Below are 27,746 nucleotides of genomic sequence, written 5' to 3'. Positions count from 1 at the left end.
ACCTCACATCAGCATTCCACATTCCACTCTATGATTCAACGTTTATTAAATACGTCAAACAAAATTGAAATATTATAAATAATCAATTAAATTTAAGTCAAGTCCTATTTTTGATATTTTCCCTGTAAAGTTTAACCCTACCTTAAACACAATTACCCCCTCCCCTACCCCTACCCCACTATAAACACAATTACCCACTCCTCTATCCTTATCGACACCCACTGTTCACTGTTTCTTTTAAGTATGTATATTTAGTCATTATGTAACTAAAACTTTTCGTTTGTGATAGTAAATAAGTGGTTTACAAAACGAAGTAATTTTTTTTTTTTTTACTTTAAAAAAAACTAAATTTGAATTTGTAAAATTATTGTTACTTGCCGCGTGTAAATTTTAATATATACTAAATACAGGGGTCCAAATATATATATATATATAATGGGGTAAATAAACACATAAGTCTGACTTATGTTATTGGGTACCCTTTTTTTTTTATTGCTGGCAATGTTATTTGACTTATTTTACATTTTCTATGACTAGTCAGTCTATGACATATCTGTCATTGTGCTGTCATTATTTGCCGCATTCGCTGCTTGGTCAGCGTGTTGCTATTTTTCTAATAATTATTTATCCGCAGTTAAAAGATATATTCTTAGTGCTTGTTCACGTTGACTCGCGGGCGCGGTAGCGAGCGCGGTCACGAAATATCAAACACACAGCATAATATGCAAGTGTTCATGTACAAAACGCAGGTGCGGCGAAAGTAGCGGGCCAGCTATCGACTGGCGCGTGCGGCGCGCTCACGGTTATAACAAACCTTTGATGATGTTTGAGTGTGTTCACGTTGAACTAGCGGCGGAGCGCGCGATGCACTCGCGACGTAAGATAAGTTCAACCAGTTTGAACTTGTCGCTAGAAGTGATAGCACGTTTTCATCATGTCGTTCAATTCAGATGAGTTTATCAGTGCTGTTCAGGCTAGAACTCCAATTTGGCAAAGTAAACACAGTCATCATATGAATAGAAACGTTCTTAATAAGCTATGGAAGGAAATTGCTGAATTGTTTCCTGATATGGAGGGTGAGTAAATGAAATGTTGTCATATATGTAGGTATTTTTTTATTTTTATATAGGAATATTATGATAGGCTACAAAAGAGACAAAAATACTCCAAAGGTAAGAATGACTGCTACGTACTCGTTATATTAAACGATTTCTCTTCCAAAAATATTTCGTAAATAGATTCCGAGTTTGTTTAGCTCGATTTGACGGATTGTTGTTTCTTCCAGTTTGAAGCCTTTGGTGCCGAATTTGAGTTGTTAACTCATTATCACAATCGTAACCATCTACATCAATTACAATATTATGCAATAAGCAAGCGGTTTTTATGATCAGGCGTGCATGTTTAACATCAGTTTCAATGGGTTTTAACAAAACTCGCCATTTATTGCATAAAATTCCAAATGCACATTCCACGGTTTTTCTCGCTCTTGACAATCGATTATTAAAATTTTCTCTCTCTTGATTCAATACTCTTTGTGGATATGGACGCATTAGATACTCTTTGAGAGGATAAGCTTCATCGGCTACTATAACATATGGAGCTGTAATGTTAGAATTGGGTAATGTTCTTGGTTCTGGAATATTAAATGCTCCTCTTTCGAGTAACCGGTTCAAGGACGAGGCGTTGAATGTGCCACCGTCACTTTGCTTTCCTCTACCTCCCACTTCAATAGTTAAAAATCTCTTCTTCGCATCAGCCACAGCTTGCAAAATAATAGAGAAATATTTCTTGTAGTTAAAAAATGCCGATCCTGAACTTTTAGGTCGTCTCACTCTACAATGCTTACCGTCCAAACTGCCAATGCAGTTAGGAAAGTTCCACATGTTCTCAAAATCTAAAGAAATATTCTTAAGCTGGTCTTGAGATGGCTGTGGCATGTGGACATTTTTTTTTCTTTCCAAATAGCTTCACAGGTACTATAAACAATTTCAGACACTGTACTAACACCCAAACGAAAACTATAAGCCAAAGATCGAAATGCCAACCCAGTAGAGAGATATCTGAAACATATTTAATAAAATACAATTGAAATGTAAAACTTAAATATACCTATAGTAATAACTTAATAAACTAAAATTAGGTAGGGCATGAACACTAAATAATTTATTTTTTTACAGAAAAAGCTTTAAGAAAAAAATGGAAGAACATTCGGGACCAATTTATGAAAGAGTTAAAAAAAAATCCGGTTCCTCGTTCTGGTGATGCTGGAACTGATCAAATCACTTCAGTGTGGCCATATTTTAAAATGATGCTATTTTTAAAAGATGACGTTACCCCGGAATCAAATGAAGGCAATTTAGATGAAACTTCTGATCGAAACTATGATAATGAGCGGTCCCCAACTCCCCAGTCAATAGCTGGTTCATCTGCAAGTACACAATATACGAGCATCAAACGTAAATGTGCACAAGACATTTGACAGGAGTTTATGGAATTGGAGAAGAAAAAGTTGGACTTGCTACAAATTAAACTGTCGCAAAGCCAAGAACAACACTGCAAAGATCTGTTATTTTTTAAAAGTTTATTGCCGTACATGAAAAAATTACCTCCTATGCAAAAATTACGCACGAGAAACAAGATAACGCAAATTATTATGGATGAAATGAATAGTGGCACGACACAGGCTTACCATGGTTATAATCAGTGCTCGATTTCAGGCGGAACGCGGCGGAACGGCGTTCCGGAACCTCTCTCTGTAAAAAAAACTAAATTATTTGAAAACAGTTAAATTTAACTGATTTATTAAACTTATGTTATTATCTATTATCTATTACGGTAAATTAACTCGCAATTTATTAATAAAGCATATAATTGTAGCTCGAAGCTAACAGATAAACAGATAGACTCATCCGCCGCCGCGCACGTGCAGTATAGCTTCCTCCCCTCCAGGTTAGAGATAGACTCGTCCGTCTGGCGTCTACTCCCCACTTCGTTCATCACTAGATGCTCAGTTGCTCAGTCGTAGTCCCGTAGTCGGGAGTCCGTGTTGTCCTGTACTGTACTCTACTACGCGCTACCCACTTGCACACACGGTCTTCTTTTATTTATCTCTGTTACGTGTTATTGTTGTGAAATAAGATGAACAAAAAGTTAACCGATTTTTTTTTACCCTCGGGTGATACTAAGAGACTTAAGCGAACCATTGATTGTGAAGACAACCTCACGCAACCATCTTCAACGACCTTACAACTGTCAACTAGCACTGAAAAGGTAACCAGTTCAGATTCTGACGAACATCACTCTAAAGAACAAGGACAAAAGGTTGAGTGTAACGACAATGCCTTGCCAGATTGTTGGACTAATTTTCAAAAAACTGAATTTTGCGAAAAATATCACTGGTTGTTAATTAAAAATGGAAAGTTAGGATGCAGTACTTGTAAAAAAGTAGGGATCTTATCTGTTAAGAAAAAAACAGGTATGAAAATTTCAAAAGAATGGGCAAATGTTGAAATAGACAGTTATGGTGACACTAAACAGAAAAAGCAAACGTCTTTAAGGAAAAAGATTTTTGACCACAAAGAGAGTGCTGGTCATAAAGCAGCTGCTGAAATCCTAACCGAAAGTAAAGACGGAAAACTGGAGAAAACTATTTTGAGACAGAACTCTCATGAAAAAGAAATAACGGGGAAAATTTTCCGAACGGCGTACAAGGTTGTTAAAGAAAATCAGTCTTTTAACAATTTTGAAACGGAAATTGATTTGCAAGAACTAAATGGGATTAACATGGGTCGCATTTTACACTCAGACAAAGCCTGTGCTAAAATTGCTTTGCATATCAGTAAGGAAATGAAGAAAACCTTTGTAGATGAAATCATTAAGAATGATACAAAACTTGGTTTGATAATTGATGAATCCACGTCCTTAAGTAATAAGTCAAGTTTAATAGTATACGTTCGGTGTTCTTTGCCTAAAACTGGTATGAGTGGCTCCACTAACGTCTTTTTGGATCTAATAGAACTAGATGGCGTTACTGCTACAGCTGTTTTTGACTCTTTGATGAACTGTCTTCGGTCTAATGGAATATCTGACGTATTTTTAAGTAATAATTTAACAAGCTTAACTTGTGATGGTGCTGCTACTATGATCGGTAAGCACAAAGGCGTTGCAACATTATTTCGTGAGAAATTTCCTTCTGTTATTGTTTGGCACTGTGCAAACCATAGACTTGAGCTGTCAGTGTCAGACGTTATTAAATCTGTTTCAGGAGTTAATAGGTTTAAATCTTTTATTGACAAACTCTATGTTGTCTATCATGCTTCACCAAAGAACAGCAGGGAACTTCGAAGCTGTGCAACTCTTTTGGATACAGAAATTTTAAAAATTGGAAGAGTCTTGAGCACCCGTTGGGTGGCATCTAGTTTTAGATCTGTGTCAGCTGTTTGGACGTCATATGAAGCATTAGTCCAACACTTTAAAGAAGCTTCAAATGACCCGTCTAGAGACAGCAAAGATAAAAGTACTTTTTCCGGACTTCTTAACAAAATCACAGAAACTAATTTCATTCTAGACCTGGGATTGATGGCAGATGCTTTGCAAGAACTTTCAGAACTAAGTGAAGCTTTACAACATCGGAATGCAGATTTGAACTATGCGAACAGAAAATTGCTAATCACAGTTGGTTTATTTGAAGAAAGAAAAACAGTTCCAGGGTCCTACTCAACAATGGCTCAAGAAGCAGTAAACAACTTGTCTTTTTTCGAGGTTCCTCTCCACACAAAAGAAGGGAGATCAGACAATCAGCCGTTGAACCCCAAAATATTTTACGAGGCCCTTAAAACTTCTATTGAAACGAGACTACTTGATGACAAAGATGTTGAGTTAGCTACAACTCTTGAAGTTATGGATACCAAAACCTGGCCGACGAAACTCCCAATAAGTTTTGGGGAAAATGAAATGAGGAATCTTGCTTCCAGGTTCAAACTTTACGAAAGACAGTTAATTACAGGTTTACGCGAATATATCTACTCCAGAGAGTTACCAGAAAGCCTCAATCCTGTAAAACAATCAATTGACTCGGTTGCCATTTCATCAAGTGAATGTGAAAGAGGATTCTCTCAGATGAACTTAATAATTACACCGCTGCGATCTTCACTCAACATAAGAACGGTTTCTGGCCTGATGTTTTTGAAAATTAATGGACCTCCTCTTAGACTGTTTGATCCAGAGAAGTATGTTAACTCTTGGCTGGTTTCTGGACACCACTCGGCGCTAGCTGTCAAGAGTAAGGAAAGATCAAGAGAAGGCAAATACGAAGAAAACATGATGAAGTTTTGGAGTATATTTTAAGAACAATTTTTGAAACAGTTATGTTGTATTGTTTTACTGCTTTTCATTATGTTTATTAACATGTTACATACATAAACATGTATGTTTATTAACTGAGAAGTAAAAACAGCCTAAAAATGCGTAATTTTAAACTGAAATTTTGAAAATTTTCCGAGGGCCCCCGGACCCCCCTTTAGCTGGGGGGGTATGGAATACCCCCCAGACCCCCCGGTGTGTCCGCCCTTAACAGAGTTCCGGTACCTCAATTTTTAGAAATCGAGCACTGGTTATAATACTTATGAATATAACCCATAAAACAATGGAAATTAAACAATTTTCGTTGAGTAGATAATGATAATATTAATGATTTAAAATAATTAAGAGAAAACTTGTGTTTAGAATTACTGTAATTATCTAAACTGATAAATAATGATAATTAAATACGAATTTATTTATTTTTAAACTCACCTTATAGTTACAAATAGCCTTTCTTCGGACTTTATACTTTTATGAAAATTTGTATCTTCTTTTGAAATCTCACTCCTTATTGAATCCAGTATGTAATCAAAACAGTTGATAGTCATCCTGGTATATCCAAAAAATCTCAAAGGATATTCTCTCAAATTACTATATAATGTGTGAAATTCACCAAACCGTTCTCTTTCTTTATTAATTTCGTGCACACCATTTCTAATTTTCATCATCTCCCACTGTAGGTATGAATTTTCGATTAAAAATAAAAGATCGTCGTCCATGTTTTCATCCTCTGACTACACGTCACACTCGCGCAAACGCCTGGCGGCCAATGTGAACATGAGTCGCCAAGTCCACCGCGCCCGCACCCGTCACCGCGCCCGCGTGTTCCTACGTGAACAAGCACTTAGTGCCCGTGAAATTTGCTTAATTACATTATAAAGTACATTCATCGAGAAAATGGCAAGCAGATGTAAACATTTTGTTCAATTAGTTATGCAAAAAAAAACCGACAAACAAATGAAGGTAAGGAATTCATTATTTGAGGTTATATTTTCTTACTAAATCTTATTAAATATTTGTAAATAAACACTTACCGACTTTTCTGTGTCTACCGGTTTCGAGACGTACCGACGAGACATACAAATATATAATAACATTTAATAAAATGTTTGACCACAAAGTTAATGATTTAAATATTAATAATATTATATTTTCTTCTTTCATCATTCGTAATAATAATGTCATTCAAGTAGAAAATAGTTTTGATGGATATTTTATGAACTTGCGGTGGTCAACCTCCCATGATTAACATGTAAAACTAATTATGACGTCTGGTTATCTTTTACAGTTGTGGAAAATACACCTATACTATCTGATGAAACATTCCTTTCGTGTTGTATTCCTACATTAGTACCGGGAAATATGTAAAGAAAATTTTATCATTCCAGAAAAAAGATGGCTGTATCGTTCAATATTTAATAATAATTTTAATTTCTCCGTCCATGTCCCCAGAAAAGATTGGTGTGATACTTGTTACAAGTATAATCACATGACCGAAGAAGAAAAGCTTGTACAAAAGACATATTAAGACAGTCACATTTAAAAAAAAAATATGACCAGGAATAAAAAAAACGAAATTAAAGCTTTGGCAATAGATGGGAATTACCATTTGGCAGAATTTGATCTCCTGGCAGTTTGCTTCACCAAAAAACGAATGCAAAGGCAGTATTTTACAAATACAGATTGGCCGTTTATAAACTTACTGTCTATAATGTAGAATCAATGAAAGCTTTTTTCTATATGTGGCACGAAGGACTAGCGAAGCGAGGTTCGATAGAAGTTGCATCATGTATATTTAATTACTCAATGAAAAATTCTGATGGAAAACCCTGGAACCTTTTTTCAGACACCTGAGTGGCCAAAATAGAAATGTGAAATCTTTGAACATTCCAGTTATAAACCAGATGTATTTTGAATTGGGCCATTTGCAAATGGAATGTGACTCGGATCATGCCCGAATTGAAAACAAGATAAAGCATCTAGATATTTACCACCCATCGGGGTGGTATTCAGCTGTTCAAGACTAATAAGAATTATGATGTAATTGAAATGGGACAAACAGATTTTCTAGATTTTTCAGAACTATGAAAATCCATCCTGAAAAACAAAAAGGTTGGTAGTGATGGCCAGATGCTCAGTTGGCTAAAAGTTAAATGGTTTCAGTATAGAAAAGAAGATTCCGAGAATTTGTATTATAAATACGACTTTGAAGAACTGTTCAAAATGCTTCAGGGCGTCCGCAGAGCACCACGAGCAGCCAGCGTACAGAATTTCCAACTACAACAGAATTATGAAGGAAGCGTTTCAATTTCAGAAGAAAAAATAAATCATTTAAAAGATCTATGTACAACCGGTATTATTCGGGAACAATACCACAGCTTCTACAATTTTTTGTCTAGTAGTCATTCATCTGATGGTACTGAGGAATAAATATTAACTCAATAATAAATATTTTAAAAGAAAATGATTTTTTCAAAGATACCTACTCTGCTTTAGGATATTTATTCATCTATTTTTTTCCATGCATAACCTCCTTACAAACAATATCAAAGTGTTTGAGGTACTGTGGAGTAGATTGGCTTTTTAATAACTTCAATTATTGTGTATTATTTCAACCTTCAAATTTGAACAGGAAGTGAAAGAAAATACTCTTCTCACAAAAAAATTTAGGGACAGAAAGTCAATCCGAAATTGTTTTTTTTTTTTTAAGGAAATGTCTCTAAATACAGTATTATTATTTAAAAACTGTTTTATCATTTATCTCAAAACTGTGTTTTGTAGTTTCACTCTTATGACCCTTAACCCCGAAATGTTACCAAGAGAAGATCCAGATCATGACAGACTCCATAAAATACGGCCAATTGTAATTGTTTCGAATAAAAAATTTCAAAGTGTGCCATTGCTCGAATGTTTACTGTTGACGAGCAGCTGTGTGCTACCGAGACAAGATATCATTTAAAAGAATATATGTCCGCAAAACCTCATAAATGGGGATATAAACTATTTGTCATTTATGGATCAAACGGATTTTCATATAATTTTGAAATATATACTGGAACAGAAAATGAACCCGATTTGGGCTTATGTGCAAATATTGTTGTTCGGTTATGAACAACAGTATTTTTTTGATAATTTCTACACATCTATTCCTTTGGTCATCTATTTGCCTAAACAGGGATTATTATCTTCAGGAACCATAAGGCCACGATTACCTAATTCCAAATTTCCCACAGAGGAAGAGACAAAAAAAGAAGATCGCGGTACACCATACGAACATTTGTGATCCTGAAGGAGTTGATGTGTCGTCACTTGTCTGGAAATATAATTAAGTTGTAAGCTTTTTATCAACCTTTGTTAGTAAAGAACCCTTAACAAAAGTTATGCGCTTCCTGAGTCTTGTGATTGGAATATAATAGACACACAAGGGGGGTGGGGGGGTAAATGAAAGGGAAAAAAGAAACCACTTAAATACGCCTCATTAACTTAACTATGTATGTTGATAACTAAATATTTTAAAATTGTACAATTTTTTATGATATTTTTTACATCCCTCGACATTTGAACATTCAACATTCGCACACATTTTCAGAAACCAATTATGTGTGAAAGTCGACGTAATTTGCTACGTAAAGAAGAAAGTAATTTAACCATAAATGCATATATTAATGCAATCTGGTGCCAAAACTCGTAATGCTAATGTTCCGGACGCGTAATTTAGAAATATAAATGTAATCAAATAACTAAGTAGAATCCCCGGTATATGTACAAACTGAGTGCTAGGCTCTCAATAAATAGAAAGTATTCACTTTCGAGCCTTGCCTCAGTATTACCGGGGCAAAATATACCCAAAAACATTGTAAATAAAATTGAAAATAAAAATTATGATCATTATGTTGTGTGCATTGCGTCTGCCGACGAAATAGCCCGTACGGGCGCTAGGTGCCCGTATTTACGCCACCTGCGGCCGGCGGCATGTGGCGAGTGGCGGGGGTGAGCTACTTACTTATTAAATTCAGTTCTTTTCACTCACAGTCAATAAACTCAGTTCCGTAAATTCAAGTGCATAAAGTTCATTCACCTCAGTAAACTCACAGTGCAATTACCTTTGTCAAATCACTCTCAAATAAACTCAGTAAACTCAACCATCGAAATACTCCTCAAGCAAAAGCTCCGCAAGCAAAGCTCCACAAGCAAAGCTCCTCTTACAAAAAGCTCCTAAAGTAAAAGCCCCTAAAGCATAAAAGCTCCTCTAGCAAAAAAGCACCAAAAGCTCAAAGCTTTTTTTTTAAGCGAAAATTTATGTTTTAAATAAATTGATGATTAATCAATATGTACTGTTTTATTTAGACATATTGGACATTGACACATCCTTCTCAATTGAACAGACGGACTTAAACTTTTCTTCATTCCAAAACTTGGGGTATTTAGCACCCATAGATCTTATGAAGCAAAGTTCCCCTTTTCATTAGTAATACTTTGCTGCAAAGCCATGTTATAAAAAATATACTTTAGATTCACTTTATGCTGAAAACTATTATTTCATTGCAAAAATCAAGGGTGTCTTTAGTAACCAAAATCATTATCAAAACCATTCCTGCGTGAATAAAAAAGATACTGCAAGTGCAGTAAAAAACAGAGAAAAGTCGGACCACTTAACGGTATCAATTTAAAATTTAAATGGCCTTTTGCTCTAAAAAAAATAAAATACAGTAAAAACCCCCTTTTTACGTTTTTCGGGGGAACAAGAAAAAAGTGTAAAACTGAGGAAAACAGTTAAGTAAGAAAATGAAAATGGTATGGAAAAAATAGGAATTAAATAAAAATAGAATTAATTTTCTACAGTAGTGTACATATATTTCCAGAAAAGTTGTGAAAACGGTGATAACTGGGGATTGTCAATACTTATTTTACTATTTTCAATGATTTTACAAAAAATATTTATATATTTTGTAATTTTTTTAAACAATATTATGTAATGTTTTTTTATTTGATTTAAAAACAGCATGTTAAAATTATTTTACATGTAAATAAAAAAATTGATTTTGCATAAAATAATGTACAATATTTTTTCCCTTAAAAGTTGGGAAACTTTATTTATACGGTATCACTTTTTTTTCTATAGCATGACTAAAAATAACTGTCATATAGATCGCTGCAAAATTGTTTAACATTTTTATGACAACTTTTTAAACCACCTTTTTTATAACTTTAAATATTTCTATTTTTATGTTTTGAACATCGCAATTTATTGATATTAAAACTTTTTTGTTCCTAAACGTTTGTCAACTGCGTATCATCCGTCATGACGTTTTTCTTCAAATGAAACAATAATTTATCCTTTATTATTTGTTTACCTGTTTTTATTCTACATTCGCGTGGCACACGCGGTGGCGCGCGGACGGCGGCACCATTATTACGACATAATTTTTAATGTAAAACCGGGGTGATGAAAAATGTAAAAAACGTTATTTCGGGGAATGTTTGTATATGAATGTACGAAGAAAATTAGGTCCTGAACATTTCAGTGTATAAAGCGGGAAAACATAAAATTGAGGAACGTAAAAACGAGGTTTTACTGTATTTATTTTACTTAGAGTATTTTTGATACCATGGTTTAAAAAATCACTTATTTGATATTCAAGAATAGTGATAAGCAATCACCCTATCTATACATATGTCTGTAATTAATTAAAAACAGTCTGTATTTAAAGAATAGAAAATCGTATCAAAAACGCTAGACTTATGAAAAGTTGATTATCACAGCCTGGAGACGTAGAAAAATATATTCTCAATCTCTCAACGAAATTGTTTCATGCTTAAGTAGATTTTAAGCACAAATTTATCTATCAGATAGATCCAAATTGGCTCTTTTCTTTCGACGCTTGCATCTTGTTCGTAATCATTTCCATCACTTCGTGATTGTATGTAGAGTGAAGCATCAAACCCAATACTCCAGCCCTGGAAAAAAAAGACATTACCTGAAATTGCACCTTTGAAAATACTCAAATACAGATATGCGAATACAACATATTATATTTTAAATATTCAATGTATCCATGGTGTAGTGGTTAAGACGCTTGACTCATACATGGAAGGTTCCGGGTTTGATTCCCGGTGAGAACACAAAAAAATAAATGTTATTTTTCTCAAGCCAGGATATTCTGTGATGTAATTCACCACTGTTATTGGACCTCCTGGCCTGTCGTGGTGCAAAAAAAAAAACCAAAAAAAAGGTGAGCTAAAATTTCAAACTAAGGGCGACGTAAATGAGCAAGAGGATTTAAAACAATTTATTCCAATTTTAATTTCTTCAATTCTAATATCCTGAAGTCAAGTTAAAATTCCAACGATATCTTCTGTACTTTAGCTTTGTCAATTCTAAAGCCTTAAGTCTGTCCTTAATTCTATGACATTTAGGTAAAGAGGTACAAGTCAGTATTAGCTGATTGTGCAGGGAAGCCATTTAAAGTTTCTTACTGATTTTATTCTTTAACATACAATTTTAGGAGCTATTTTAAGATAAATTTTAAATGCGTAAGTTTTAGGACGAGATAGGTGAAGCGGTGAAGTGTTTCTTTTTGTATTTGCCTTTTTCGTGTTAAGAGTAATTTTGGTACAAGTTACATGTACTTGTTTATTAATAGTACTTGCGAATTGAACGACTAATAAATTTAACATATTACAACAGAGATGAAGAACATTTAAGAGAAGGTAATATAGAAGTCTAGGCATCTACAGGGCTTATGACCTGTCAATGGCTGGTTTAAGTGGCCACTTTACACACTGTGTAACATTCACCATTCTGCCTATATTTGGACATCTATATTCCTTCGATTCTTCCATCTGTTGATGTTTGTGAAGTTAAAGAGCTGAAACCTTTATTTATGCTGGTGAGATTCATCTAATTGAATTATTTCATCTACATACTTGAATCCAGTCCTTGTCTACAAAAATTTGGACAAACTCAAAATATTGTTAGTAAATTTAACTTTTAATAAAAAAGAGAAATACTTAAGTTCTTAATATTTACTCAAATATTTCAATTTTCAGACCATTTCCTAAAAGTCCTAAAAAAGTTATGCTGGAAAAATGGAAATCAAATTGTGGTAGAGTGGGATTTGAACCCCAGACCTTTGGCCCATGAGTCCACAATACTACCACGGGACCACAACCCAGTTCATATTAAAAATATTTTTTTCCTAGCTTGTATTTCTTCACCCAACCTTCCGTAAACCGTATAGAGTGAAATAGCATACTTTTATTAGATCACACACTTTGCGGCTGCTCTTCATTGGACCTTCTCCCTAAGAACAGTTTTTAGTTTTACCTGGAAGCCATGGCATATCTGATGTTCCTCTCCTGCTCTACGAGTTCGTCCACTTTGAGCCACTGCCGCACCCTTTCCATGTCCACCTCAGCCCTCCGCAGCTTCTCCCATGCATAGTGCTTGAGGCACGACTTGCGGGGAGCGCGGCAGAATTCACCTAATAAAAAAACATTACATTGACAGGAGTTTTACAGGGTTCATACTTTGGGCCACTATAATTTATAATTTTGTCAATTGTTTGCACCACAACAGACCAAGAGGCCAAAATATAGTGGTGAATTAGAGCACAGAACACCCGGGCTTGAGAAAAATTGAACCCGGAACCTTCCTTGCATGACTCAAATGTCTTAGCCATTACACCACGTAGGCAGCCAACTTCTGTTTTTTTAATTACTAGTTATCATTTCCTTTTCTGCACCTAATGGTGTCTATGGCATATGGCACTGTATTGGTTCATGAAGGCAAGATTATCAGTCTTACGCTTCAGATGCGAGTCAGTACATGGAAACAATGAAATATTACAGTAAAAAAGACACCTTTGTCTAAAATATCTATCTGATGTAGTGAACCATTGGCAATATGATAAGTAATTATAGTTCACCAATAAAAAAAACGGAATCAATGTGTTAGTAAAAGTGGTGACACTAGTAATACTTGAGTTAGTCCTATGCAAAATTTAGTTAAATATGATAATTACCAGTTGGAATAAATATATCCTTTACTAATGGGCATCCACACACATCTGTATCACTCACTTTGGGTTCCTTGCAGTGTTCTGGGCATAAAACCTGCAAATAACGGTTTTATTACACATACGAGTAGTAGACTATTGATCTAAACTATAATTTTTGATAAAATTAATAATTGTAAAAATATTAGCGCAAAAAAAGATCGGGAATCTTTAGTTAAAAATATGAATCATATTGCTAAGTTACTCACCCTAAGTCTCTTGCAATATGTCCTATTAATAGGGTTATAGAAGTCACAGAACATATTTTGTCCTTCAATCCTGGTTTTGAAAACACTCCCGAAAGAAGATTGTGCCTCGTACTTGTTAAAGCATTTCTCCATATGTTTGACAGCAGTTCTGGAGTGGATCTCATGACCACATGTGATGCAATACATGGACATTTCAGTCTCCTCTTCAGGTTCCTGTAAATTAAGTTTATTTGTAGTCAAATGCGGTTTCATAGTACATAATATCATCGGACTAACTAGTAAAATTCTTAAGTCTCAAACTTACTTCTGTTTGAAAGGAGTAAAAACAGTTTTTACTTCAGCGGCAAATGGTACCAAAGTTTTTTTTCAATATTAAAAAAAAAAATAGTAGAATACTTAACCGATGTAAAAGTCTTAACAGAAAATGCCATAATATAATTTTTTAACATTTGAGGACTTACAAGTTAGGGTGACGATATGTGCATAGGTGCAGTGAAGCAACCTCCGATATGGTATGGAAACTATCTAACCAGTACACCAAGAGAGCGACTAATCTCCACTTGATTTCCCTCGCTAACATTTTTGTCTGAGAGTAGTCGTTCCTCCAGGGTTCTGTTTCTATTTCACACACAGAACTGTATTTTTCCTCCGTCCGGACACAGAAAAATGATTTACTAATAGTGACATAGAATTGAGTTTAAAAGGTGATTTTAACTGTAATATTATATATAAGATTGGATCTAAAACGTGAAACCGATGAACTTACTTTCACATATTAAATGATTAAAATTTGCTCTGGCTTGAGTAACAAAGCAGTGCCCTATGCACCACTGGGTATGAATAGGGAAATAATTATGATTTGTTTAGTTTATTTTATGAAAAAGAAATGAACAGTTGTGTATTTAAATTTTATTGATTTGTCGGCCTCGTGGTCTAGTGGTTAGCGCATTTGCCTACCATGCAAGAGGTCTCAGGTTCGATTCCCGATATGGTTGACATTAAATATTTATTTAAAAAGGTGTTTTTGTACTAGAATATTTCATGGCCCCTGGACTGGCACCTGAAGCGTAAGACTAATCATCTTACCTTCATGTAACAAAAATCATCAAATAATAAATAAATAAATAATTATGGATAACTTATATAGCGCCATTTTCGTAATATAATACCTCAAGGGCACTTTACAAAGTGATTATATAAAGATATAAATTTAATTTTAACTTTTTAATTTAAGAAAAATAATGTACTTTTTCATATTACTTTTCCACCACATGCTAAGAATTTATTCAAATGATTTAGAGAACAAGTAGGTTTTAAGTTTCTTCCGAAATATTACTTCACTCTCACAGTTTCGGATTACTGCTGGGAGAGCATTCCTGCCTGTAGGGCCTGCGACCGCAAATGCACATTCGCCGAATTTAGTGCGCTGTTTGCCTACACCCTACCCTACACTGCGATTGGTGTACCAATGCAGTGCCCTATGCACCGTTAGGTATGATGATAAAGGGAATGATGATGATGTGTATTGAAGTTGGTTAGCAAAATTGTTTTATTTAGCAAAATTTTAAAATAACAAATTCTTCAATACAGGGCTCTTGGCCTTATAGAGTTAGGGATATGTTATCAATATTTTTTTGTAATATACAGGGTGTTCATTAAACCCTGTCACATCCGAAACCACGATGATCAATATGAGTAAGAAGACAAATTGGCACATTAAAATATATTTTTAGAAAGAATAAAATTTAAAAAAATTAAATATCAACAAAAGCAAATTGTTGCTTACTTCTGCAGGGGAGAAACGAGGAGTGGGGAGGGGAAGTCTGATGCGCCCACAACCGCGCGGCCGCTCTCCCCTTACTTCTCCCCTCCAGAAGTAAGCAATTATTTGTTTTTTTTTTATTTAAAAAAAATTTCTTTGTTCTAAATATTTTTTTAAATATGCTAATATGTCTTCTTTTCCATAATGATCATCGTGGATTTGGATGTGACAGGATTTAAAGAACACTTGTATATGTATTTGCATGAATAATTAAATAAATAAATGTTTCAATGTCCGTATTTTAAAGACTTTTATAGAATACATGGAAAAGTAAAAAGTTTTTTTTTATGATTGTTTAAAAAAATAAATACACTGCAAAGGTACCTCAATTTGTGAGGTAGATGGTGTAAGGTTCCGTGCTTGTTCTACCATTTGGTCCAGAGCATTACGTCTCTTTTCTAGCTGCTGTAGGGCCGCTCGTACTCCGGACAGCTTCTCCCTTACTCGAGCTAAGGAGCGGCGGTCTGTTGCCTCAGCTGAACAGGATTGGAGGGACCATTCTTGAATTCTTTGTGGAAGAACCTACAAAGAGAAAAATTCAACAAATATTTTCAAAAAACTATTTGTTTTGCACTTAACAATGATTTAAAAAAAGTAGTACATTACAACATGTTTCAAACATGTTGAAAGGTGGCACAAGACAGACTAGAGGCAGAGGAGATGCTGAGCTTTGCTGCAAACCAATCCACCTTAGAAAATTGAAACCAGAGAGAAATGTGTCATCCAATTAATATTATTATAGGCAGCCAGCTTTTGCAGATGCGCTATATCTCGTGTACTGTTGTCTGGTTCTCCTTCCTTCAAAAAAGCATCCAATGAATTGGTTGACTGAAATGGAATGGACAACTAGACTTGATAATTGATAAGTCTGAAACCATCCTGCTGGAAAGGAAGTTTTATTTGGGATTGAGGTGGAATTAGGGACAAAAGAGCTTCCAGTAATGACCCCGTAAACTGGCGTTGGGATTTGATTGATACATCTCGTGCAGGGGGCAGTCATAGTAATAATTTAGTATCTTATAGGTTTCTATCTTCTCTTTCGTTGCTCTACCAATGATGAGGATCGTGCTTTTAATCTACCGTGGTTGGCACTCCCTTTTTTGTGTGTTAGCAATGTATTACCTGATATATCCTAGCGCTAGCCAACCTCATGCCGCAAGTGTGCGTGCAGTACTTGGAGCCTGGGCGGGCCATCCGGGTGCACTGCGGACCGTAGCAGTGGCGCGGGGGACCGCCCACCAGGTGAGGGAGGGGCACAGCCTCCGAGGGCACAGCCACTGCGCCAGCTCCGCCCCCTCGGTCTGCAACGCCCGTCCCACCCCCACCACTACCCGAGTCGGCGGAGCGGTGCTTACTGCGACTGCTGCAAGAATCCAGTATTGTGAAAAAATTATATATCGGTTAAAATATGATTACAAAATTAGGAAAAAATCTACATTAATATGATAATGTTTTTCAACAATTTTGAATACGTGATCCTTTTATGAGTGAAAAAAAAAAACTGACAATCCCCCAGGACGAATACCCGTAAAAACCCAATGCATTATCTGGGATTTTTCGGAATCACTTGGGCGCTATTAAATTTCGTTTGCCACAAAATGGCCCCCTGAGTAGCGGCTACTAACGTTCTCAGCAAAAAACAACTCGTTTTCATTGCAGTGTCTCGGCTATGCTATGACCTTTAAAATAATTTGGTTTATATTATTGTGATGAATAACGCATCGGATATCTCCATCCGACACGTCTGCTTTTTATGAAGCCACTTCGGGTGGATTCAAAAATATCCTGGACGGATATTTACGAATATGTTCCCAAGACCTTAGTTTTGCCATACTACTCGTATACCGGTGATTTCAATGTCGGCATATTTAATTTTCTCACTATTGAGATATTATTATTAATAAAGTGAAAGGTATGAGCAGCAGCTTGATCAACAAGATAGAAATGGCATGCTTAAATAGAGTTTTATTCGCATACGAACTGATGTTTTCTGAATGAAGAAAAACAAGAATATCCAGAGCTGGCAAGCTGGGAAGCTTTGAAATGATTAGTGCCATTTGTCACAGCCTACCTATGTAAACTGACGGTCTCTTCAATGGAGGACATAAAAACTAAATAAAAAAATAAGACAATTTGGTTATTTGCATTTCAAAAACAGAACCATGATTCAACAAATAATTGACAAAAATAAATAGGCATAGCCTTTTCATTGGAATTATTGTTTTTATCAAAGTGTAGGACCTTAAACTTGCTTTTTAATTTTAATTTGCTATGACTGCAACCCCTACCCAAGAAAAAAAAACACATATTCATCTCAAACTAGTTTATAATTCAGGAGAATTTAAACCTGAGAGAACATTACCATAAGAGTGGAAAAAAAAAGTAACCTGGAAGATTTTGCGGCAGTAGGTCGAGCCGGAATAGAATTTGTACAAGTGCGGTGTTTGCATTTCAACTTGAGGCGTGTGTTGGATCCATACTTCGCCATATCATTGCACGCTTCACATCTGAAAACCCAAAACAAATTATTTATTTTTTTTAGTAGAAAAAGAAATATTTGCATTCTTATGATTTACCCAAATATTTAATTTTAAGGGCCATTTTCAACGAGTTGTAAATAACTCGCTTTTAGAAAATGGGAACCAAGTTGGGGTAGAGTAGGATTCGAACCACGGACCTTCGGTCCGTGAGTCCGAGACACTAGCCACAGGACCACAACCCAATTCTATTAATAATGTTATTCTTATTACATTTATCGTTTTATTTATCTTCTCCCTTTTTTCATATTACCTAACTACTTGCGTCAAGCTATTTACATACATACATATTTCTAGATTATTATTTTTTCTTAACATGTTTTCCACTGTTACTGTTTCATGTCTACAATAGGAGATTTTGTTTTTAGCTTTATGATGGTTTACCCAAAGGCAAACATTTGCAGGTTTTTGTTGTTGCTATTTAAAAAAAATATTTTGCACTTATTTTGTTATTCATAATCAATTCCAGTATTACATTTACATACATTTTTTACGGTTTTCACACTTATTCTATTTTTTGTGAACAAGATAAAATACAGGTTAAGGCTCCAAAGAATATAAAATACGCAGTTACTAACTTTCCACAGTCGTGAGTTCGCAAACAACCCGAGCACGATCCACAGCCGAGGGAGGAGTACTGGTTGGAACCCCGAGACCTATTTTCAGAGTGCTCTTTTCGTTTCTTTTTTCTCTCATCTCGACCTGAAACCGTTAACAATGAATACGTTATTGTGTTGGTTTAAATAATTTTTAACATTACTTTGAAGTTTATTTTTCAGATGTGTTTTTTTGCATACTTTATGTTATATTTTTATTGATATTGTAACTGAACATCGCACAGACTGGTCTACATATAATTTTTTTGTATTTTTACCAGAGATCAGCTATCAAGCGGAAAATACCATCCGCCACTATTCATCCGCCTGGAAACAGACGGGGCTTTCCATCAGAGGCGAATGCTCCTTATAATCGATTACATGCAGCTTACCATATTTTTTTGACATCAAAAGTAATGTTTTATGTTACAGTATTATTAGGAAAAAACACATCACCAAAAAAATATACAACTTTTCTTGGGTAAGTAAATTTATTTCATATTCCTTTATTCCATACAGCGACCAGTTGCGCCTCTATTGGCCAAAATTATTACTACTGGATTACACGAGATTACTCGGCTGATTTAAATACACTAATTCAAATATGTCTTTAAACCTACAATTTTACAATCTTGTTCGAAAAATTACACTTGCGATTACAGTAAAATCTTGCAGCTTTCATTAATGCAATTTAGTCTTTCAATACTTTGTCATAAGGGCTAGTATTCTTTAAAATAGATCAATTTGACTTACGACAGTCTAAGGGAGGTGACAATATACGCACTCCTTATGTGTGAGAAAGAGATAACGAATATATTTTGTATGTCTTAACACGGAAGTTACAATAATAAGTAAGTAATTAAGCATACTTATGTTTCGGTGGTTTGAAAGTTAATTTGCTTTAAAATAAATGAATATTTTGATATTTTAATCGCAACAAATTGATATTTTAATCCATAATAGTATAAATCCTTTAGTGGGTTTTAAAAAACAAAGATTCGCTAATTGTTTTTGAATTGTAATTCGTTTTTGTGCATACGATGACAGTTGAATATTGTAGGTTATTCTTCAGTATCCATTTAAACTTTAAAAATTCAGTTAGAGTTATGATAAAAACATTACTAGTGTATAGTGTTAAGAATAAATATATATGAAGAATTATGAAATGTATGTATAACTTATGTCGTTTTGTGAATAATAATGTGATATAAAAGTCGATGAAACAATGATTCTTAAAATGTAATTTATGTTTTATTTGGTGAGCTATCATACTCGGTAAGGAATACTTTTAAATTATTTAGTTTTTATCTCATTTATTAAAAAAAAGTGTTTTATTTCAAGACAAGTTATAACGATACACTAATAAATTATCCAGTTTTATTAATGACTTTTTCGGCGCCCGACCCAAAACACGCGATAGCTGCGCGGATGGGTCGTTGATTTCTATTGACCAAGGCGGGGTTCGAATCCTTAGGGGGTTCCATTTATTTTTTGCAATTATGTTTTTTTAAATTGTATTTTTTAAATCAAATGTTTGTGCTACATTAGAAAATATTTTTTAACTTATAATATTAGAAATCAGTGTTTGATTTCTAAATTTTAAGTTTAAATATGGAGTTCTACAAAATAAACACCAAATCAATCAATAAATCAAGAAAATATTTTTACTGAAACTATTTTCTTTTATTATTTATCATTTATCAAATATATAATAATTATTTATCAAATATCTAATAATTATTTATCAAATTTATCAGAATTTTCGTAGCTTACCAATTTAAAAATTTATTGCTCGCCACTGCTTTCCATGTTAAGTGGGAAAATGACATAAATGTTGAATTTCAATTTATTACCTCTAATTTGATGATAACATATAGATAAATGTCTTTACTTTATAAATGTATACAAACACATTTTTCTAAATAATGATATTTTTTGTCCAAGGAATCTATTACCTAACACAAAGTAACAATTTGATAATTTTTTTTATTACATCACAAAGCCCTGTCCCACCAGTCACATTTTTTTTTCTACAATATTAGGCTTCATTTTATCAAGTGTATAATAGTGTATAATAGTGATAAATAATGTTAGAATAAGTATAGATGTAAATATTGTGTTGTAAGTATAGATGTATATATTAGACTATGTTAATCATAGAACTAAATAAAATAAATAATAATTTTAATAATAAAAAAACATAAGTGTTCAGTATTACATGCCTTACAGCATTAAAAAATCTCTCATCAATATTGAGTAGTTTGGCTGAAATTCATCTTTAAATGCAAAAAGGTAGAAGAGTGAGATTTGCCAGTGTCCCACCAGTCAAATTCATTATAATAATAATTACACAGAATATTGACTGTTTGGATTTTTGGGTTCTTTGTCTTGTTTAAAAAAAAACTTTACTACTGCATGAATTCTGATGGCATAGTTACAAATCAAAGTTGGTCAAATTCTGGAATCAAATGTCCCATCTGTCACAATGGAATGCCCCAGAAATCTCAAAAACCATAAAATGTAATACCTGAATCTCTATCCTCATTCTCCCTCTTCGGTGCTTTGAACCTGGTAGTAAGAGTCGGGTCTTCCTGCCGACAGCGGTCACAGTAATACTGCCGAATGTACCGAGCTTCCTTCTCCGATATGTTGATACAATCGCCGTGATACCATTCCTCGCAAGCATCACATCCTCTGAAAAGAATATCAATAAATTACCAACATGTTTGAACTTTAAACATTTATATTTCATATTATGGAGATATAAATTTAGACTATACCCTGTCTGCGTAATCTATAAGTGTGAAAGCACTACAGTTAATGATATGAATCATAAACGTATTTTAGAGAAGAGAATATGAAAGTCAATGAATTTTAAGCGTTACTTAATATTTATTTATTTATTTGAACGCCCTGTAGCCTTTTACATTTTTTACATACAGTCCGAAATGTATTTTAGAAAATATTGAGTGGAAGAAATCAATATAATATTACATATTATTTGGAATCATCCAAAATTAAATGTTTTTACTTAAAGCAAAGATAAAAACAAAAGTAGGAAATAAAAATAATTTAAGAAAAATAAAAAACCATGTTTACATATTAGTAAAAAATATAAAGGTATGCATAAAATATATACATACATATCAGGTTGGGGAAAAAGTCATTTCGTATTTTGTGCCCTTTTTTTTCAACTACGTATCTCTCATTCAAATGATAAAAGTCAATCGATGTTATTTTATCGGGCCAGGTGGATTTTTGCAGTGATGTAAAAAAAAGCCTAAATTTTTCAGCTCAAATTTCACAAAAATCAACCGATTGAAGAATTTAAGAAATATTACTATTCAAACATATAAGCAGAATGGTGAATGTTACACAACCATTGATGCACTCAGTAGCCCCAGGATATGTTGTAATCTAGATTATATCTATAAACTTTTATTTTTTTATTAAAAACACTACTTGGACGTTTTTTATAATATGTAAATGGGGGCAAGATTTCTAACCATAAGATATGTTCTCATCTAGTTCAAAGGAAGTAGGAAGTAGGTAAAGACCTATATTATTAAAAATTAAAATAAAATTATTGGAAAAGGAGAACTCAAATTCCACATGTCCATAGGCAGTTTTAATTTTAGAGCGCATACGCTCTGTAGCTGCAGAACGTGTTGGGATGCTTATTGTACAGTGCCCATTGGGCGATTTTCACAAAAATGGTGACTTAAAATTGATCAGGAATAAATGAGTGTGTTAAGTGGCCCCTTAAACCAGTCATTGACAGGTCATAAGCCCACACTTCCATATTCCCTTATTTAAAATGTTATAATATGTCAATTTTTGTCTACAAAAATTTAGACAAATGCAAAATATTGCTGATCTATGTACATATATTGAAGAAATATTTCTTAAATTCTTCTATTGACTGTAGATTTTTGTGAAGTAAAAGAGCTGAAATCTTTAATATAATTCGGAATGGTACATATTACACACTGTGTAAAGTGATCATTTAAATCAGCCAATGACAGGTCATAAGCCCTGTAAATTTTAAGACAGTCATATACATTGTTGTAATATTTCTATTATTTTTTAATTTGTTATTTCATAAGAAACCTTACGGTTTATAAAAATATGTAAAATCTAAATAATAAGCCCTGATAACTCCCTATGAGGTGGAATCCAGTCCTTGTCTACAAAAATTTGGACATACTCAAAACAATTTTGATCTCATTATGTTAATATTTTTATAGTATTTTATTTAAGCAATAAAATTTAATGTCAAAGGTAACATTTCACATCGCATTGTATGAAATAGAAAGTAACTTTCTTCCCTAATTTCTTAGAAAGTATAATGACAATAAAGGAAAATAATTGTAGAGTGCTAATTAAATCCGAAACATTAGTAAGATGACCAACATTCAACAATCTCAGTGGGAATTCAATTAACAATAATTTATTATTATATCAATTTGCTTTTTATCCAATTTTATCTTTTGTAAGCTTTTTAAAATCATTTGTATGTTGCTGGAATTCCATTTGTCCATGCGCTTTGTAGCTGCAAGATGTTTGATAATACTAGCTTTCATATTATGTAAATAAAATTTATTACAAAATTATTTCTAAATTAATCCTTAACTGTAAATAGATCTAGATTTCTAACTATCCATGCGCTCTGTAGCTGTAGGATATGTTGCAATATTAAAAACACTTTTTTTTCTGTAAAATGTAAATGGGGGCAAGATTGTAACTGTCCGTGCGCTCTGTAGCTGCAAGACATGTTTTTATCTAGCTCATATGTATTTTTTAAATTAAAAATAATTGATTGGAAGAGGGGAACTAAAACCCCAACCTCCTATGCGCTCTGCAGCTGCAGGAAATGTTGGGATGTTTATTGTACAACGCCCTTGAGGTGATTTTCCTCAAAAATGGCGCTATAAAAATTATCCCGAATAAATAAAAAAAAAATAGTTAATCGAAGCCATGAGACCACACCAGAGTAGCGGACAATTCGTCGTGATCATAGAACAACGACGGATGTGCGAAAAATGCGATATAGACTTTCTTTTATATTTGATCTTGAAAAGTTATTATAAAGTTTGAAATATACATATATATAGCTAACCCAAGTATCAAAGGACATACTTTTGTACTTATCGAGTCGTGACATCAAATGCTAAACCGCTCTTATGTAAAGTTGAAGAAAATCACATGTGTCGTTGTTCTACGATCATGACGATTTGTAGCTTTGTTTATGTGAGCGCTATGTACACTTTTTATTGTGTAGACACTACAAACGTGTTTTAACACATTGTGTTATCAGCCACACTTGTGCCTATCACAATTGTGCGATTACGACAAAAACACATACAGCAGTATTCCAAAAATCATTTCTATAACGGGCCTAAACTCTATATATAACCTGATACCAGTGGCGGTATTTCCATAGAAGCCCATAAGCCGGGCTTGCCTATTAATTTTATTTCAAAATTACCAAATCTGAACCAAACGCTTAAAAATAATTCATTTCGTTGTTTAAATTTCCCGCCGCATGAGAATTAGAGATCTATTCGACGTTGGTACTGTTCGCATCCCGAGATCCGAACCGCATGAAATCTGTGTGCGCGAACGACAATGTTTTCTTATCTTGCTCACGCACGTGGGCTTCTTATGGGGCTTATTTCACGGTGCAACTCGCATGTGATGTAAACAGTAAACTCAACAAATGTTTGTCTGTATATGTTGAGTTTTATATGGGAATCTGAAGCCAGCTTCTTTAGGGTAAAGTTGACAGAGAGCGCCTCTCGTATTTCGTGTCGAACAAACTTTACGATTGTTTATTATGATCTTTTTGACGGAATTCGATAATTTTAAACGGTTTTTTTTATCTTAATTGTATAAAGACCCGTACTGGTTAAAATTTACGATAATTTACTTAATTTTGTGCAAACGTCATATATAAAATGAATTCGGAGATGGCCGACGTTTCTTTTTTATTTGCCTATCTACTTTCCTTTTCCTATATCTTATTTCAATTATAATTTATATTTGTGTATCTATGGGTTCCGATGACTATTATTGAACTCTACGCACGCTATATTATATTGATGTTACTTATTGGTAATGGTTGATATCTGAGGAATTCCTTTATATAAAATAATATTGTTTTTTCTTTATTTCGTTTATTTAAACGACCTCAGAAAGATTATCCTATGCATATTTTTAAAAAATATTGTTATTCGTCATAATATGCCTTTTGGATGCTTTGTAGACTGTACAACTGTAGTGAAGAAAGCTCACATCATGTTTTAACACAAATTAATTCATCACCATTCCTTTTCCGCACCTAATGGTGCATAGAGTACTGCAATCGCATTGTATCTTGATCATTTTTGCTACATAAATGTAAGATGATCAGTCTTACGCTTCAAGTACCAGTCCAGGGACTATGACACATTCTAGTGTAAAAACACCTTTTTAAATAAATATTTCATATCAACCATGTCGGGAATCGAACCCGAGACCTTTTACATGGTAGATAAATGCGCTGGCCACTATACTATGAGGCTGTCAGACAATTACACCACATGTGAATTTAAAAAATATATATATGGGCTTGCCTTACTCGTAAACCCTAGGCACGCTACTGCCTGATACGTGTGTTTGGAAATCTGAAAAACCGACAGCGTTGAAAAAAAGAATTGCGATTTGGTCTACGGACATTGGAAGGAATCAGAAAATTTGTTAAGGATAGTAATCTAAATACTGTGCGATTCCATTGAATCATTAATAAATAAAAAAAAATCCTATTTAGCATAAAAATTAGTTTTTTTCTTTTTGGTGCTTAACTTTTTTCTTTTTCTTGTAATATTGATTTTATTTTTGGGAAACATATTCGATAAACTCCATAAAGATACTTTAAAGGTATTTTGCTGCAATAAATCGGTTTAGAACAGGCATTTACCCATATGGGAATTGATTGCAACTTTAGGCATACTAATATTTCTGAGATGCCAAACCCTTCACATATTAAGTCTATTTCTAATGCAAGCAGATGTTGTCAAAGTATTTTTTGTGCCATTTCGTCTAGAATAAGTATGTATACATAAATAAATAAATAAAATAAACAAATAAAAAATAAGGATTTGATGATTCATTTATATTTCTACTTGGCGGTGAACTACACTTATACACATCCGAGAAACCACCTTCGATAAAGGACAGTCTTTCTCAAAGTGGGCGGTGACGTTCTTTTGTGGGCGCAGAAGACCTTCGACGGGGCGGTAGGAGGCCCGGAGAAAATTGGGGGGCGTTGAGGCGATCTAGGGAGGCGATGGCTGATTTAAAAAAGCCATAAGCTGTGTATTTCAGGATAGTGATATTACATTTTTAAAAATCTATTTTATTTAAAAATAAATTTGATATTTTGGAAATTTTGAATTTATCCTACTCTAAACAATCAGGATCATGGTTACCTTCATTAGATACAGGTAATAAATTTGAACGGATTAGTCACTACAGGAAGTAAATCATTGATACCAACATAGTTTACCTTTGAAATTGTTTTGAAAGTGCTTAATCATTAACAAATATTGAGAAATGCATCATGAATGTGATGGCGGTAGTAACTTGCCGATATTGGAGGTTAAGTTTCTTGCGTGGATATTATGGAATATTTACGTCGAGAACGTTAAGGAACTTATGGGATAACAAATAAAAACTATCCGAAGAATAAAACTTACATCATAAAGCGAGAACTATCTGAAGATCGACATATGCAATACGCCTGGCCAGCTTGATTCAAAAGCGTTGTGATTTTAGATTGTCGTTCTGGTAAATCAAACTGCTTCGCGATATCAGCTTTCTGTAAATTGTAAAAATATTGGATATATTGTTGGGGAAGCTGAAATATAATATTCGTTAAGAATTTAATAAATAATATTAACTTACGGATTGCTTATGAGCTTTTTTATCGGCCATTTTGACAGATCCGTCTACCGGGTGGTGAATTCAGATGAATTGAGCAATCAGTTATCAAAACACAAAATTCCAGATTGCATTAAATCCATTTTTCGCTTTTTAAAATGAATTGAAAATGTAGGTATTATCCCCGTACAAAAATTATAATTTATATTTATGTTTTATGTTTCTACCGTCTTGTATCTTTGTTCTTTGACACTTTTAGACCATAGACCACATCATAGACCCAGATTATAGATCACAATATATTTTTTCCTGTATTAGGGTCTTCTACTAAAATATGATAAATCGGCCAAAACAAGCACAATATAATAAACATAATAACAACACAAACAGAAAGGAATATCAATATGAACACAAACAATGAACAAAAATATATGTACATAAAGTGATAATTGTAATAATAAACTAAACATGTTACTAAACTAACAGAATTCCTGCATAAATTGCAATAGGCACAAACAGAAAAAACCCACCAAAAACCTAATGGCGGCTATTTAACTGAAAAGAGATACTAACAGTAAAATACATCATATAGGTAGATAAAACTTAATAACTAGAAAAATTACAACAAACTTTTTTCTAAAACATAAAGAAATAATTTAAACATACCTAATTTATATAATATGTTATATTATTTATATTTGAAACTTTTTTAACTGATTTAAAAAAAAACTGATTTGGTAGTCTGTGATTGGTTATGGAATAAACAATACAAAAAAAGATGTGGGATAATTGGAACTGGGATGACTAATAGTAAAGAACATTTTTTAAATAAAATTTCGCTGCATAACAAAATTCTGAAACGGGTTTAAGGGTTTAACAGCTCGCAATTTTCAATAGTTTTACATAGGTAGTTACTTTTACAAAAACACACAATTTGTATGCGTCCAAATAACAGTCACAGATAGGTAATTAAATGTAGTTTACTTCTAACCGCAGTTTTTCCCGACTGTTACTCGGAACACGGTTGAGCCAGACAAGTAAAAATATAAAATTTACGTTTAACTGTTAACGAAAAGTTTGATTTAATTTCCGAAATCAAAAGTAAGTAATAAGATTTATCGACATAATTTCCGATCATAAAGAGATAATAATATTATCATATTAAAGCTGATTTATTTTCTGGGATAAAAATAAAGCATTTATGTGTATTTGGGCCGTTTAAAAAAATAATTTAAGTTTTGTGA

General features: G+C 33.6%; 1 protein-coding gene and 1 pseudogene across 3 annotated transcripts; one reads left to right on the top strand and one right to left on the bottom strand.

Annotated features, from left to right (window-relative positions):
- The first annotated feature begins 934 nt into the window (after positions 1–934).
- LOC148277058 (uncharacterized) lies at positions 935–8,917 on the top strand (annotated as a pseudogene). Its single transcript, XR_015823599.1, has 2 exons — positions 935–1,076; positions 2,178–8,917. The product of XR_015823599.1 is annotated as an uncharacterized LOC148277058 (transcript).
- Positions 2,714–26,776, bottom strand: Cfp1 (CXXC finger protein 1). 2 transcript variants are annotated; one of them, XM_088233386.1, is made up of 11 exons: positions 26,527–26,766; positions 26,319–26,440; positions 21,110–21,276; positions 18,565–18,688; positions 17,837–17,956; positions 16,572–16,812; positions 15,774–15,971; positions 13,628–13,840; positions 13,386–13,476; positions 12,689–12,845; positions 2,714–2,753 (listed from the first exon to the last, which is right to left on the bottom strand). In XM_088233386.1, the coding sequence occupies exons 1-11, from the start codon at positions 26,554–26,556 to the stop codon at positions 2,714–2,716; spliced, it is 1,503 nt and encodes a 500-aa protein (XP_088089512.1). In that variant the 5' UTR covers positions 26,557–26,766. The 2 variants fall into 2 exon arrangements, with proteins under 2 accessions (XP_088089512.1, XP_088089511.1); XM_088233385.1 differs by lacking the exon at positions 2,714–2,753 and adding an exon at positions 10,583–11,319 and having other exon boundaries at positions 26,527–26,776.
- Positions 26,777–27,746: the final 970 nt, after the last annotated feature.

The sequence above is a fragment of the Micrasema longulum genome, unplaced genomic scaffold (genome assembly GCF_059751315.1).
Source record: "Micrasema longulum isolate JH-2025_06_02 unplaced genomic scaffold, ASM5975131v1 h1tg001091l, whole genome shotgun sequence".
Taxonomy (NCBI): domain Eukaryota; kingdom Metazoa; phylum Arthropoda; class Insecta; order Trichoptera; family Brachycentridae; genus Micrasema; species Micrasema longulum.
This window is presented reverse-complemented; position numbering and strand designations above follow the sequence as displayed.